This window comes from Cetorhinus maximus, chromosome 8 (assembly GCF_964194155.1).
Source record: "Cetorhinus maximus chromosome 8, sCetMax3.hap1.1, whole genome shotgun sequence".
NCBI classification, from domain to species: domain Eukaryota; kingdom Metazoa; phylum Chordata; class Chondrichthyes; order Lamniformes; family Cetorhinidae; genus Cetorhinus; species Cetorhinus maximus.
Genome location: NC_135886.1, coordinates 120,541,984 through 120,558,962, shown reverse-complemented (window position 1 = coordinate 120,558,962; position 16,979 = coordinate 120,541,984). Strand labels below are relative to the sequence as shown.

Below are 16,979 nucleotides of genomic sequence, written 5' to 3'. Positions count from 1 at the left end.
TGCTTTGCTGCCCCTCAATATTTGGCTGCACATTAACATTCCTGATCTTTGGCCACCCAGTATGAGAGTTAGTGGACAAGTTTGAGGACTTCCTCATAGGACTATTCCTGGGCCTTGACAAACTGACATCAACATGTCCAGGTGGTGTGGAGTTGAAGGGGTTGTTTGGCCCAACTGTCTGTCTCTCTTGTGCAGTTATGTTTGCATCCCTGGCGATAAGCTTGATGCCTTCTGCTACTGGTGGACGCTGGAGAAATTGGAGTGTTTCATCACACCCTGGAACCAAATTTTAATTGATTCATTAAACTGTAAATGATATATAATTTAAAGAAAACCTATTGATTGTGCCCTTTTAAGTAGGAGACACCTGCTACCTTTTAATTGGTGATGACACCTGTCATTAATCACTAATTAACATTTAAAAAATAAAAGCATGAACAAAAAAAAAACCTTTAGAAACAAAAGTTATACAAAAAGACTGGAGGGTGATGAATGCTACACCCGTGTTCAAGATAGGGATAATCTGGGGAATGATTGCACCTTTAGTCGGTTGGATCATAGGTAAATTTCAACAAAATTTTATGGGGCAAAATTAATGAACAGGCATGAACTAATCCGGGACAGTCACCTGAGTTTATAAAGAGCCAAGTCTTGTTTGAATAGGTGTTTTGAAGATTCAGAGTGTATAGGTAAAAGAAATATGGTTGTTACTTACTGTATATCACATGTATTCTCAAAATTCATAATGTGTAATAAAAGTAATATATATTAAAAGTATTGGAATTTGGGGCTGGCAAAGTATATAGATAAATAGAACCCATATGCTTGTGTTTTGACTCTAGTCACTTCCATGGCTGCCACTTTAGGCTAAATCCAGAGGTGTAGAACTTTGGAAAACTGCTAAACTCTGAACTGACCTTTTTTGTCCAGATCCATTTAGTTACAAAGATTGCTTTCTTCAAATTCTGCAATATTCTCCACCTCGCTCCTACCTCTCTATCCTCACTGCTGCTGAAACCCTGACCCATATCTTTCCTATCTTAAATCATGACTTCTCAAGTGCTTTCTCTGGCTTTCATGCTGCCACAAACTAAAACTCTGCCAAGATACTATGACCTGTGCTTTCAGCAGCACAAAGTCACATCACCCTCACTTTTTTAGGTCTCTGTGCACTAGCAAATTGGCTTCCAGATCCTTGGCCTTGTTTTCAAATCTGGTTTAGATGACCTTCCACCAGTTTGATGATCTCAAGCACTCCAACACCAGATTACCTCCTGTGATCTGCTCTCTGTGCCTCATCATTGTTGGCCATTTATTGGCCACCACATCCTTCCCTAGAAATCTTCACCTCGCCACCACCCTCTTACTTTTAGCTTCAAAAAGATCCTTTATAATCATACTTTCAGTCCTCCACATTTTTGTTTTCCTTTTTTCTTCCTAATTAGCATCGACCATTTTTCTTCAGTGTAAAGTGCTTTCTTTCTATATGCAAGAAGCTCAACAAAAAGGTGATCTGCCTGAAATGTTAATTCTTTTTCTCTCCACAGATGCTGCCTGACTTGCTGAATTTTTCCAGCATTTATGTTTTCATTTCAGATTTCCAGCATCTCCTGTATTTTGCTTTTATAAAAATGACCTTGCTTGACTTGCATATGCCTTGATTGTTTTTTTTTCTATTTTGGCTTAGCTTGTCATCTTTCACAGTATGGTTTCCCCACTGTGTAATTGGTCTGCTGTCTCTGCACCCAGTGTGCTAAACAATTTAAAAAAGAGTTTGAATTTATATTTAACTTGAAAGGGGCAATAATCCAAGTACATAGAGGAGATGAAATATGAAGGCTGAAGCAATTGAGGATGAACTCCAGGTCAGTGATTAAATTGCCATCTTTAAATGTTTCAAAGATACTTTTATGATGTTTATAAAAATAGAGACATGGGAACTAGTCCGAGATTTCTTGCACTCTCATGCAGTGATTTAGTTTTGACACTTGACTACTATCAGTCTGTGTGTGTCATCTCCCTGCCCTATCAATAAACAATTCACATGAATTGTAAGTTAGAATTTACCTGCAGTTTCCCAATGGGTAACTGCAAACAAACAGTGTATTAGTGAGCTGGGCCAGTCTCAGGTTTGATCACTGATCATGGCTCACTTCAGTTGAAGTGGTTGATAAATGGATCCCAAGCCTGATGGTGAAGTATGAAATCAGATGTAAATCCTTTATTTGCAGAATGCACTACATATGTCTGTCTTCCGCTTACCAACCTAGTGTCCCAGCAGTCTTTATACTAATTATTCCACAGATGTCTATTTAGACAGCAACATAATTCCCTGTTAGGGAATTGAACCCCAGTCTCCTGTGTGACAGGTGGGGTATATGAACCTGTCTAAGAAGCTTGATAAGTCTCTCTTTATAAGTGCTCTAAGCACTTAATTAAACAATGCTTTCACCTATGTATCTTAATATAATTAACATGCAATTAACAGATTCCCCTTTAAGCAATACTTTATGGCTTACTCAAGTAATAACAAAACAAATCATTTTAAAAATTCTATATACCATAATAAAAATGTATTAATTATGGTTTTTAGTGTGTAATGTGCCTTTAAGAATAATGCTTGTTAAGGAAGATCACATGATCTGTAGTAACCAATAGAAGAGTAGCGTGGGCTACCTCAGCAATCAGTGTAGAGATGGAGTTGGAGTTGAAAGCACATGCGTAGTTGCTGCCGAATATATTATAAATAAACTTAGAAGTTTCCACCCACGAAGTGTCTGCTGATCAACTCTATCATTAATAGTACAACTCGGCCACCCCACAACAAACTAGCGATGAGGATAAAATAGGATTGAATAGAAGAAATCAGGTTAAAAAAAAAGGAAGATATACTCACCAGTCTGCTGTCGCTTTAAGTTCTAAAGAAAGGCCCCCGATCCAAATGGCTGAGAAATCTCCCGGAGCACTCCTGACATTTAAAAAAAATACCAAAATTGCAAGACCCCCAAGTGAGAATTCACAATACAGGTGAGCAAAACAAAAAAAAGAGAATCTGTACTATTTGTAAAATAGGCGGCAGCTCCGCAGGCTCAGTAGGTTGGAGAAGCTGGCACACAACTTGCAAGTTGGAAGGAGGGGGAGTCGGAGCAGTGCTACAATTTTAAATTTTAAAAAAAGATAAAACCCTGCAGAATTGCCCAGAAAAAGGAGAAGAAATTGCTGGCGTTTTTTTTTTCTAAACAGGAATGAAGTTTTAGTTAAAAGAGAAGCCCACAATCATGTGGATCCTGCCAAAACTCAGTGTGGGAAACACAGCACAGAAAAGCCAACAGCTGCAGAGTAAAAAAAACAGGTGACTGCTGTTAATGTGGCAATACATTTAAAATGGTAAATACAAGAAAAATGGCTATGGACAGAAAATTAGAAGAGACCCCAGAGAGGGGGTAACTCTGCCGAAGGGAATAAAAGACCCCAGAGAGGGGGCAACTCTGCTGAAGGGAATAAGTGGCCCCAGAGAGAGGGCAACTCTGCTGAAGGGAATAAGAGGCCCCAGAGAGAGGGCAACAAGAAATTAAACAGTTGATTGTCCTTCAAGATCAAATGCAAAAGGAATGCGTAACCATTCAGGAACATGAAGAAATGAAGGTCGTCTCAAACAGTAGAATGGAAGCACAGCAGAAGAAACACGAAGAGGGCGCAGGGGAAGCCCTGGTGATCGAAGAGGGCTTGGGAGAAGCCCTGGTATTCGAAGAGTACTCAGGGGAAGCCCTGGTGATTGAACAGGGCTCACAAGAAGCCCTGGGAGTCATGTATAGCAGGATACAGTCAGGAGACATGAGTTTGGATAACTCCAAGGCAGTGCCAGCTCAGTGAAGCTAGCTGTCTAGTAAAGAGCTGAAGAATCAGCTAAATGAAGCCAACAAGTATTTGGAAGCAAAAGTCACAGAATTTCCCAAGAAGCAGACAGATAATTAACTTTTGGGAAACCCGGGCACTGAGCTAAGACAAGCTGAGATTGCATCTGAGAGAAGTCTGGCCAATAATGAAGTAAAAAAAAAGGTCGAGATCAAAGTGTGTGCTAAAAGAAAAATAAAAGCGCGCATTCGAAGCGAGGGAGGTAATCTACTTGGGTCACCCGGGTAGATTCACAGGGCCTCCACCCGGTTGAGGAGCAAGTGAGAGCCATAAGAGAGGCACCTGCGCCAAAGAATGCCTCAGAGCTCAAATCAGTCCTAGGAATGATCAACTATTATGGGCGGTTCTTACTCAATTTGTCTACAGTGCTGGCCCCCCTGCATTCTCTACTCAAAAAGAACCAACGTTGGTCTTGGGAGGCACCCCAGAAAGAAACTTTCATAAAGGTGAAACAATTGTTGCACTCGTCCAATCCATTAGTGCATTATGACCAGACGAAAGAATTGGTGCTGACGTGTGACGCAACTCCCTACAGAGTGGGAGCAGTGCTATCTCATTGGATAAATGACGGATTGGAACAGCCAATAGGTTATGTATCAAGGAAGCTCACCAAAGTGGAAAAGGGATACTCTCAGATAGAAAAAGAAGGCCTGTCTATCAAGTACGTACACGTCTGCCATTTTACAATTATTTCAGACCACAAACCATTGCTAGGATTGTTTAATGAGGACAAGGCTATACCATCCATAGCCTCAGCAAGAATACAATGATGGGTTTTAATTCTGGCAGCATACAAATACACTTTCGTATATAGGCCTGGCAATCAAATTGTAAATGCCGATGTCCTTAGTTTGCCTTTACAAGAAATTGATGAGCATGTCCCAGTTCCACAGGAACTCGTTTTACTGATAAATTTGCTTAGATTCCTCGCTGGTATGTGCTTGACAGATCAAAAACTGGACAAGTCGGGACCCAGTTCTATCTCAGGTATGAGAACAAGTGCTACATGGTTGGTCACAGGAGCCCGTAGCTGACTAAATGAAACCACACTTCAACAGAAGACATGAAATAACCAGCCAGGATGGCATCTTATTGTGCGGAGCATGAGTGATAGTTCCTCCAAAGGGAAGAGAGCCACTTTTAATTGAACTACACAGTGTCCATTCAGGAATTTCCCAAATGAAGACCACAGCATGCAGCTATCTATGGTGGCCAGGGATGAATGGCGAATTAGAGAGTTTAGCAAAGCACTGTGCGCAATGTGAGCAACTGCAAAAGTTGCCAGTGACCACTCCATTACATCCATGGGAGTGGTCAGGTAGACCCTGGGTGTGGCTATACATTGACTACGTGGACCTTTCTTGGGAACAATGTTTCTGCTCAGTGTCAATGCCCATTCAAAATGGTTGGACGTATATGAAGTGAAGTCATCAACATCGGGCGCTACAATTGAGAAACTACGTCAGAGTTTTGTCATTCACGGATTACCAGAAATAGTCGTTTCTGATAATGGCATGGCACTTACGAGTGCTGAGTTTCAATGGTTTGTCAGGCTCAACGGTATCACTCATGTGAAAACTGCACCATACCACCTTTCCTCAAATGGACTGGCCGAAAGGGTGGTTCAAATGTTCAAGGCAGGCATGAAAAAGCTAACTGGAGATTCCTTAGCAACCAAGCTAGCACACTTTCTTTTTCATTACAGGACTACCCCTCCCACAACAACAGGTGTCACACCTGCGGAGTTATTGCTGAAACGCCATCTCAGGATGTGATTGAGCTTAATAATGCCGACTTTAGAGGGGGAGATGGAAAGGAGTTGGGGAAACCAGAAAACCAGACACGACTGGCATAGTCGCGAGAGGAAATTTACCGTGGGAGAGCCAGTATATGTGAAGAACTTTGGGGAAAGACCAAAGTGGTTACCGGCTGAAATAACTGCAGTGACTGGACCTCTATCTTACCACATGGAGGTGGAAGACCGGATCATCCATAAACATGTGGACTATTTAAGTAAGAGAGAAATCATCAAGATTTGGTTCCACCAGTGACCACGACCTGGTCAGCGTTTCCTGTTGAGGATACTCAACCCAGGACTGACATGTCTGATGTTCCAGTAAGAGTTGAGGATACAGAACTGCAAGTGCCCACCGAAGCTCCTGATGTTCAGGCAACTCCGGAAAAGGAGGTTCCTGACAAAGAATCTGAAGTTGTGGAGCTGTGACATTCCACACGTACCAGGAAACCACCTGAAAGACTGAACTTGTAAACTCCTTACCGAGTGTAAATATTATGTTGTCTTGAAAAATATGTATTTGTAAATATAATATGTATAGCTGCGTTAAAGGGGAAAGAATGTAATAATTATGGTTTTATTTAGTGTGTATTGTACCTTTAAGGATAATTCTTGTTAAGAAAGATCACATGATCTGGAGTAACCAATAGGATAGGAGCAGGGGCTACCTCCGCATCAGTGTAGAGGTGGAGTTGGAGTTGAGAGCACACGTGTAGTTGCTGCTGGGTATATTGTAAATAAACTTGAAGTTCCCACCCAAGAAGTGGCTGCTGATCAACTCTATCATTAATAGTACAATTCGGCCACCCCACGACAAAAAGAAATCCCTCTTCTAGGACCTCCAACAATTTCTTCAAGTAATAATTCCTTTTTGTAGAGCAGTCCAATAATTGGTGACTTGGGTTGACCCATTTAACCTTAGAGATCTCTTTTCTCTCTACAATTTCTTTCGCTATCAAGGTCAACCCTTAATCTTTCCTCAGTCATACTCTTTGTCGAATGTACATTATGCCATAGAGAACGGTTATCCACATAGCATTCAATGGGCAAACTTTTCTCAGAATGTCCCATGTATAGGATTTTTCTCAATGTTTGATAAGCCCCATATCTATCAGTTGTACTAGACAGCAATTAGGATATCTTTTAAGCACCATTTTTATTTTCTTGGCTTCCATGGCCAAGGGACAACACTTTCCATTTTTATCCACCTAGAATATTATACTCAGTTGTAATTAAATATCCATTCGGAAGATTGGCGTGGCATAACTAAAATGGACGAATTTCATGCCTTTCAAGTCACCCAGGGCTGGAAACTTGAGTATGCATTTCTCGAAATTTAATTTCTTAAATGTTTTATTTGCCCTCAAAACCTCCTCAACTGAAGCATGTTTCATAATAGTTCCAATATGTCATAACTGGTATCAAGTCTTGTTTAAGTGCATTGGCGTTTAACTGTCCAATCAAGCTTCTTAACTGCTCTGTTTCTTCTTTGGATATAAGATCATCTTTCTATGAGCATCTGGCCCAATTTATTGGGATGCGACTAACACTCTCTAGTTATGATTTTTGATTCAAGGTTACTCCCAATCTATATTGATTAATGTCTAAGCCTATATATTTAAGACCATAAGACACAGGAAGTAGGCTATTCAGCCCATCGAGTCTGCTCTGCCATTCGATGAAATCATGGCTGATCTGATAATCCTCAGCTCCCACTTTCCTGCCTTTTCCTCATAACCCTTAATTCCCTTACTGATTAAAAATCTGTCTATCTCAGCCTTGGAATACTTAACGACCCAGCCTCTACAGCCCTCTGTGGTAAAGAATTCCACAGATTTGCTTCCCTCTGAGAGAAGAAATTCCTTCTCATTTCTGTCTTGGGTGACCCCTTACTCTGAGATTATGCCCTCTGGTCCTAGGCTCTCCCACAAGGGGAGACAACCTCTCAGCATCTACCCTACCCCCGAGAATCTTATATGTTTCAATAATGTCGTCTCTCACTCTTCTAAACTCCGGTGAATACAGGCCCAACCTAGTCAACCTCTCCTCATAAGAAAATCCCTCCATACCCAGGATCAACGTAGTGAACCTACTCAGGACTGCCTCCAATGCCAGTATAGCTTTCCTTAGCTAAAGGGGCCAAAACTGTTCACAATATTCCAGGTGTGGTCTAACCAGTGCCTTGTATATTTTTAGCAAAACTTCCCTATTTTTATACTCCATTCCCTTTGAAATAAAGGCAAACATTCCATTTGCCTTCCCTATTACCTGCTGAACTTGTATGCTAGCATTTTGTGATTCATGCACGAGGACCCCTAAATCCCTCAGTGCTGCAGCTTTCTGCAGTCTTTCTCCACTTAAATAATATTGAACTCCTCTATTCTTCCTGCCAAAGTGCAGAACCTCACATTTTCCAACATTATATTCCATCAGCCAAGTTGTTTAACCTGACTATATCCCTCTGAGACTCTTTGTGTCATCCTCACCACTTGCCTTCCCACCTACTTTTGTGTCATCCGCAAACTTGGCGATAGTACATTCACTTCCCTCATCCAAGTCATTAATGTATATTGTAAATAATTGTGGCTTCAGCACTGATCCCTGTGGCACTCCAATAGTTACAGGTTGCCATCCTGAAAATGCTCCCCTTATCCCAACTCTCTGTCTTCTATTAGTTAGCTGATCCTCTATCCATGCTAATATACCACCCCCAACACCATGGGCTCTTATCTTATTCAGTAGCCTTATGTGTGATACCTTATCGAATGCCTTTTGGAAATCCAAATATATTACATCTACTGGTTCCCCTTTATCTATCCTGCTTGTTACCTCCTCAAAGAATTCTAATACATTTGTCAGGCATAATTTCCTCTTCATGAAGCCAATGCTGAATCTGCTTGATTATATATTTCTAAATGCTCTGCTATTACATCCTTTATAATAGACTCTAACATTTTCCCAATGACAGATGTTAAGCTAACTGGCTTATAGTTAAGACCTCAGAAACTTGACTTCCAATCTTAAATTCCCCATTTATCATATCTATAACAAATGGCTCAAATTCCGCAAAATTTCCATGCAGAAAATCATTGACATGCATCATAAAGATGCATGTGAATTTCTCTTTGTGATACCAGTAGAACATTGCTGGATCTGTTTTCGGCATGGGGGACCTAGTTGAGAAATATCATACCTTTGACGCATTATTGAATCCATAAACATAATTGTTTACTTTCCACAGCTTATCTTCTATATAATTCGCTTCTTTAGGTGATTTAAAAAACCACTTATTTTTGATAATTTTCACCCGGCACAAATGCGGCTTTTCTATCAATTGACCTACATTCCCATGAGTATGTGTCTGAAAGATCTAAGAACATTTTTAAGACCGCTTTTTCTACTGTGGGGAGTCCACTCTAACACTTTGATCATTAAGTCTCTCTTCTAAACTGTAAGCCACTAGTCTCACTTTAGTCTTATATGTCCCACCTGGGAGTACTTTTTCCATAGATATCCATCTCTATGATAAGGCTGGCTGGCCTCTATCTGGCACTTCAGAGTAGACACCAAATTCCTTCCAACTATTCAATTCTTTTTGTTTTGCCTCTCATTAATTTATCTTCTAATTTGTTTGCAGCCGCTAAAACTTCCCCTATACATTCTGATATATATTAATGACCTAGACCTTGGTTTTCAGGGCACAACTTCAAAATTTGCGGATGATACAAAACTTGGAAGCATTGTGAACTGTGAAGAGGAAAGTGTAGAAGTTCAAAAGGACATAGACAAGCTGGTGAAATGGGCAGAAAGGTGGCAGATGAAGTTCATTGTGGAGAAATATGAAGTGATTCATTTTGATAGGAAGAACACGGAGAGACAATATAAAACAAAGGGTATAATTCTAAAGGGGGTGTAGGACTAGAGGGACCTGGGAGTATATGTGCATAAGTCATTGAAGGTGGCAGGACAGGTTGACAGAGCAGTCAATAAAGCATACAGTATCCTAGGCTTTATTAATAGGAGCATAGAGTACATGAGCAAAGAGGACTTCTATAAGACACTAGTTTGGCCTCGGATGTAGTATTGCATCCAGCTCTAAGTGCCGAACTTTAGGAAGGATGTGAAGGCATTAGAAAGAGTGCAGAAAAGATTCACGAGAATGGTTCCAGGAATGAGAAACTTCAGTTATAAAGATAGATTAAAGAAGATAGGACTGTTTTCTTTGGGGAAAAGAAGGCTGAGTGGAGATTTGGAGATGTTCAAAATGATGAGGGGTCTGGACAAAGTATTTAGGGAGAAACTTTCCCCTCTCATGAAAGGATCGAGAATGAGAGAGCACAGATTTAAAGTAACTGGCAAAAGAAGCAAAAATGACATGAGGGAAAACTTCTTCATGCAGCGAGTGGTTAAGGCCTGAATGCACTGTTTGAGAGTGTGTTGGAGGCAGGTTCAATCGAAGCATTCAATAGGGAATTAGATTGTTATCTGAAAAGAAGAATGTGCAGGGTTACGAGGAGAAGATAGGAGAATGGCACGAATAGAATTGCTCATTTGGAGAGCTGGTGCGGACACGATGGCTGACTGACCTCCTTCTGCACTGTAACATTTCTGTGAAATTCTGTGATAAGGGCTTCTACTTTTAGTAGTGTTCCTAGATTGTTATGTGGTCCTTATTCTATTGCATGGCCTCATCAAACTACAGCCCCTATTTGCTCTCCTATCTTTTTCTGGACTACTACTACAGGATCTCTCCTCCTATGATCAGAGGCTCTGTTGCCAGTACATGATCATTTCCTAATGCCAGAGTCACTTCCAGATCCACTATGGGAACTTGTATTGCGTTTTCTTGCTTTCCGCCATTTCACCTCATTTTCCTAGTCCATGGGTCTTATCTCTTGTCCAGAATCCTGGACATTTAGCCATTGTTTGAATTTGCTGGTGGTTTTCCCTACTCTCCCTACAATGATCACATCCCTCCATTCAATGGATTCTTCTGGTATGTACAGTACCCCAGTACCAACCTTAGGCATTTGTCCTTTGGGTACAATTGTGTGCATCGGTATCACTTTGTCTTTTGGCATTTAGCCCTTATTCACTGCATTCTGTTCCTCATAACTCTCTAGAGACCAGTTAAACGCAGTTGCAATCTTCAACCGGTTTCAATTCATTTTTCCTTATTTTCCCACTAGGAGGCACTAGCAGCCAATTTGAGCACAAGTTCCAACAAACAGAAACAAAAACAAAAATACCTGGAAAAACTCAGCAGGTCTGGCAGCATCGATGGAGAAGAGCCAACAAACAGCATTGTTCCAACAATTTGTTCATTCTAACAATTGTCAACAGATAATTTGTTTTGTTGATTGATGGATAAATATTGGCCAGGAAACCAGGGATAACTCCCATACTCTTTTTCAAAATAATGCCATCTGATCTTTTACATCCACCTGAGAGAGCCAGAAAGGCCTCAAACCCATAACTCCACTCATCTATAAAAGAAGATGGCCCCTCATTCCTGAAATTAAATACATCACATTCACCCAGGCAAACAATTCAAAACCAGTTACCACTAGGCATGACTGGTTCAACAGCTAATTAAAAATGGCATTATAGTGATGTTCAGGTGAGCCTCATAATCTTTGTTTGACCTGCTTAATTTTGGTATATGAAGTAATTTGCATAATTAAGTCTAGTTGAAAGAAGCAGATCCAATACTCATGTTTTTAACATGACCTCATTAATTGCATGTTGTTAATAGAGATCAGATGGCCCTGATATTAGAAATCAGGCATTTTATCTTTTATATTCTTTTGGAAAATTTGTGTGGCGGTCAAATGCAATTTTTAAAACAATGTACCTCTTCTAAACTTTGGAGAGATAGCAGAAGTAATTTTGAAAGATATTATTGCTGAGTCTGATATTGTGAAAGGAAAACAAAATAGAAGAAAAACAAGTTCCTTTCAAATATGACCTACAAAAAATATGTACAACGGGTGACAATAAGTCAACTACTCTTAGTGAACTAATAGATATATAATGTACACTTTGATTTTGATCAAGCTTAATATAAGTTGCCTTTTATTGGTACAAAGCATTCATGATTTTTTTTCCCTCTCATCATTTATTTTGCCAAGTTTTACTCCTATTCCTTAAGTGCTACGTGCTACCTACATTAAGTGCTACGTACCATTTCAACCTATAAAAGGAGGCACTTTTCTAGCTCTGTCAATGTTTTCATTGGTCAACTACCAGGATGTAAGAATGTACAGCCCACTTTCCATTCCCTCAATTTAATTAGGCTAATTGCCTCACCCAAGGTAAACTGGTTGGGATCTGCTTGGTGCAATTATTCCTAAATATATACTTTAATTGCTTATATAAATGTTTGGTTGCTGCTTCATTTTCTGCAAGCCTACAATGCAAAGCTGAAAGATTGCATCACTGATTTGGCATAATTTTAATGAAAATTTCTCTCAACAGTAAGCGACTGTTTAAACTCATAGAGATGTGTGAAAGGATTTAGATGGGCTTTCCTTCCATTATTATCATTGTGGAGAAAATCCACTTTGTGTCCCTATGATTCACTACATTAGAATACCAATGTATTGTTCCCCATTACAGTGGGCCTCGGGAGTTGCTGAAAGAGTAGAATTTCCTGGGTTGAGACTTAAAACGATAGGACATGCTGTTTACTTTTTCTTTTAGAGCTACTTTATTTTCTCCCCTCCTTTCCAGAAGAAGCCAACTCCTATTGGAGTGCCTCCCAGAATTGATACTTTGTCCAAAAAGTCATTCAAAATGCGTCAAATAGTGAATGGTAACTGGCATTTGACCATACACAACATTAGAGTTGAGCTGAATCCACAACCAAAATTCATAACATGAACACTTTCCAGCCAGGATCACTGAACATCAGGACAAGAGGACTGTGACCAATTATTTCTACTCCGTTTTTGGCTCAAGGGCACGGAATTCAATTGTAGCATCCTGGCTAAACTGGCTAAATTACCATGGATTAGATATTGAATCTAAGCACTTTATCGATTTGGCACGTTGCATGCACCAGACAATGTCTTTCGCAATGGGAAGCTTTCACTTCTGATTAATTTGTGCTGCGACGTTCTCTGCAGTTCCAAATTTTTCCTGAATAAAGAGATTGATTCTCATTCCTTAAAAGTTTAAAGTAGATTTTCTTTAATGGGCCGGGCTGCATCAACAGAATAGCCGCTGCTGTGTGCAGGCGTCGCGGAGATATTCAGCCTTTGTTTCAATTCCAAAAATTTTTAAAGGGGCATTTGCTTTATGAAAAATGACTTGTTTGGGAGAGCGATGTGGCTCGTGACATCGCGTCCATGTGAAGTGACGACGCGTTTCGTGATGACCACATTTATTTATTTGTGTACGAGTTCAGCCTTTCACGAACCTTTTAAACCCCCTGATGTCGTTGGCATTAAAAAAAAACAAACATTTTAACTGTTTGCATTATGTAATATATAAGTGATGGGCCTTTTGTTTTGTTTACATGAGGGGGGTAATGTAAATAACAATTTATAAACGTGAGCTGTTGGTGCAGCTTGCTGGAGACACTATGTCTGTGGGGGGTGGGGTAGGGGCTATTTGTAATCAATGGGATGTGATGCACCTGGCCTGCTGGCTCGGCCCGGCACAGTCGGTCTGCACAAAAAAAAACCGTCCGATTCTCGCAACCGGGGAGCTGGGGAAAAAACTTTTTCACTTAAAAGAATGTTTTGCTTTTTAGCTTAAATTCAATCTTCGTTTTTTTTTTACTTATTTTTTTTTAACCCCCGAAAAAAAGGAAAAAAAAACATATATGTTGCCTTATGGCGGGGTGGAGAAATGCAGAAGGGGGTTAGAAAGTATTTCGGCCAGAAGTCTCTGAGTGAAGTGACCATGGATGAGTATCTGAGCAGTCAGGGGCTGTATCGAAAACTCACCGCTAAGGATGGCTCCTGTCTCTTCAGGACTGTCTCCGAGCAGGTAAACTCCAGCCGAAGTGTTATGTTTTTTTCTAAACTTAGCAACAACAAACACCGCGCTGCACTGTCTTATATTTGGCCAACTTTTCTCTTCGACTTCACCTGTTTCACTTAATAAACTGATTTTCGTCAACGGGCGTGTTTGTTTATATTCGTATTTCTTGGAAAGCCTGGTATTAATTTTCTGTTTTTCTCACCCCCCCCCCCCTACCCTTTTTGACCTAAAAAAAAATCTCGCATCTTTGACAGCTGTTTATGACGCAAATGTATCACTTGGAGATCCGAAAAACCTGCGTTACTTACATGAGGGTGAATCGAAGCAAGTTTGAGGCAGTAAGTATTAACTATTCTGAAGTTCCAGAAATTAGCTTTTCTAAACAATTTAGGAAGTGGTAGTTGCTTTCCACATGTAAAATGGGAGGTGAATCTCTAAATATCTATCTACCTAAATCAAGGAATTTTTAACCTTGGTGTTTTTTTATTAATGTGACTTTCAGAATCAAAGTTGTTACAGCGCAGCAGGAGGTCATGCAGCCCATGGTATCTGTGTAGGCTCTGAATGGACAGTGCACCTAGTACCATTCCCCTGTCTTCTCCCTGTGACCCTGCACTTCTTCCTTGTCAATTAATCTGATTCCTGCTTGAATGCCTGGATTGAGCCAGCCTCCACTACACTGGGGCAGCACCTTCCAGATCTTAACCACTTGTTGCATGAAAAAGTTTCTCTGCATGCCTCCATTACTACTTTTGCCAATTACCTAAAATCTGTACCCTCTTATTCTCAATCCTTTCACCAGTTGGAACAGTTTTTCCATGTCCACTCTGTCCAGGCCCCGCATGATTTTGAATGCCTCTACCAAGTCTCCTCTCAATCTTTTCACCAAAAAAAACAGTCCCAACTTCTCCAATTTATCCACGTAGTTGAGTTTCATCATCCCTGTGAACTTCCTCCTCTCTGGAACTATTCTTGTGAATCTTTTCTGCATTCTCTCTAATGCCTTCACATCTTCCCTAAAGTAGTGTACAGAATTGAACACTACTCCAGTTGAGGCTGAACCAGTGTGATATACAAGTTTAACGTAGCCTTGTACTCTTATGTTCCTATTAATAAAGCCTAGGTTACTGTGTAGTGCTTTAATTGCTTTCAACCTGTCCTGCCACATCAATAACTTATACACTCAGGTCCCTCTGCTCCTGCACCCTCTTTAGAATTGTACCCTTTATTTTATATTGTCTCTCTGCCTTCTTCTTATCAAAATGAATTGCGTCACACTTTTTTCTGCATTGAATTTCATCTGTCACTTTTCCACCCATTCTACCAACTTGTCTCTGCCCTTTTGAAGTTCTACTCTTCCCTCCTTGCTGTTCACAATGCTTCCAAGTTTCACAAAATTTGTGAATGATGAAATTGTGCCCTGTACACCAAGGTCTAGGTCACGTATATGTCAGGCAGTACAACGATCCCAACACTAACCCCTGGGGAACTTCAGTCTGAAAAAACATCCATTAATCACTACTGTTTAATATCAGCCAGCCAGCTATGTATCTATGTTGCTACTATCCCTTTTATTCCATAAGCTATAACTTTGCGCTCAAGTCTGTGTGTGCAATTGTACCAAAAGCCTTTTAGAAGTCCATGTACGCCACAGCAACAGCATTACTCTCCAACTCTCTGTTACCTCTTCAAGTAGGTTAAACATGATTATTCCTTAATAAATCCATGCTGGCTTTCCTTAATTAACTGCATTTGCCCAATTGAGTAATTTTATCCTGAATTATTGTTTCCAGAAGCTTCCCCACCACTGAATTTAAATTGCCCTGTAGTTGCTGGGCTTACCATCGCATCCTTTTTTTTAAACAAAATTGCAACATTTGCAATTCTCCAGTCCTGTAGCATCACCCCTGTTTCTAAGACTGGAAAATTATGGTCAGTGCCTCTGCAATTTCCACTTCCCTCAGTATCCTTGGATGCATCTCATCAACTTGCTTTATCAACTTTAAGTACAGACAGCCTATCCAATAGCTCTTTCTTTATAATTTTAAACCTTTCAAGTGTCTGAATTACCTCCTCTTTCACCATGACCTGGGCAGCAGCATCTTCCTTGGTAAAGACAGATGTAAAGTATTAATTTTTAATACCTCAACTATGGCCCCTGCCTCCAGCCTCTGTGTGTAAATCTCCTTTTTGGTCCCTAATTGGCCCCACTCCACTTACCACCCTATATGCCTATAGAAGACTTTGGGATTCACTTTTATGTTAGTTGTCTTTCTCTTTTCATTCTCTCTCTTAGCTTCTCTGATTTGCATTTTCACTTCCCCTGTGAATTTTCTTTGCCCTTTCTGAAAGCGCTGTTTAAATTGCACTATACACATTACAATAACTAGGTGGCATAACATTTTTGAGATTCATAGCGATATGAATTAAGTAAGCTGTGGTGTAGCTGCAAGTTTCACCAGCAGCTGATGTGTGTCCCAGTGGACAATTGTGGGAGGTTCCATGCAGGGAAGGCAAATCAAATGCTGTGCAGCATTGGTAGGGCCAGATCTCCCAGATTATTGTCTTTGCTTCTAAAAATGTGAAGGACAGAGGAATCGGGGTTATAGTTTAGACAGTTGACTAATTCTCGCTTCCAATATGTCGATTTAACTATGGCTCTCCTGATGTTATGTTGATTTCTAATGAATATAAATATACCTTAATATGTAGCGAGCCATAATGTGCATCCACATTCCCTTTCTCTTTTTTTTAAAAAACACCTGTTCCACTTCCCAACAGCAAAACTGTGATTGCACGAGAGTTATTTGGGGAATTGTGCGCAGGAATTTGCTTTGTAAACTTTTTATTGTTGACTTTAAAAGGTAACTGACATGAAGTTTGTGAGATGGACCGTTACCTGATATGGCAGAATTTCTGACTTTGTTTTCTCAGTTTATTGATGGTCCTTTTGACAAGCACTTGGAACGTTTGGATGATCCCAAGGTATGAATGATTAAATTATATTACAGTTGTTATCTTGGTGTCTCACTGTCGAATGTTGCCATGATATCAAAGGCAGTCACTCTCACTTCTGGAATTCAGCTGTTGCCCATGGTTGGACTGAGGCTGTAAAGAAGTCTTGAGCCAAGTGGTTCTGCCTGGAAGAAACCAAACTGAACATTTGTTCAGAAAGTGTCATTTGATAGCACTGTTGATGACTCTTTGTTCAATGATTGAAAATAAGCTGCTGATAGTTGGTCAGGTTGGATTTGTCCAGTTTTTTGTGGGCAGGACATAT

The 16,979-nt window shown here is 40.2% G+C and overlaps 1 protein-coding gene across 1 annotated transcript in view; it reads left to right on the top strand.

Annotated features, from left to right (window-relative positions):
• LOC144683214 (UDP-N-acetylglucosamine transferase subunit ALG13-like) overlaps positions 1–16,979 on the top strand; it is a 105,256-nt gene that overhangs the window by 17,553 nt on the left and 70,724 nt on the right. Inside the window, exons 5-8 of the mRNA XM_078546171.1 lie at positions 12,413–12,524; positions 13,524–13,705; positions 13,954–14,037; positions 16,634–16,684. Coding sequence (XP_078402297.1) covers positions 12,413–12,524; positions 13,524–13,705; positions 13,954–14,037; positions 16,634–16,684 — 429 coding nt within the window. The remainder of the gene's footprint in view (positions 1–12,412; positions 12,525–13,523; positions 13,706–13,953; positions 14,038–16,633; positions 16,685–16,979) is intronic.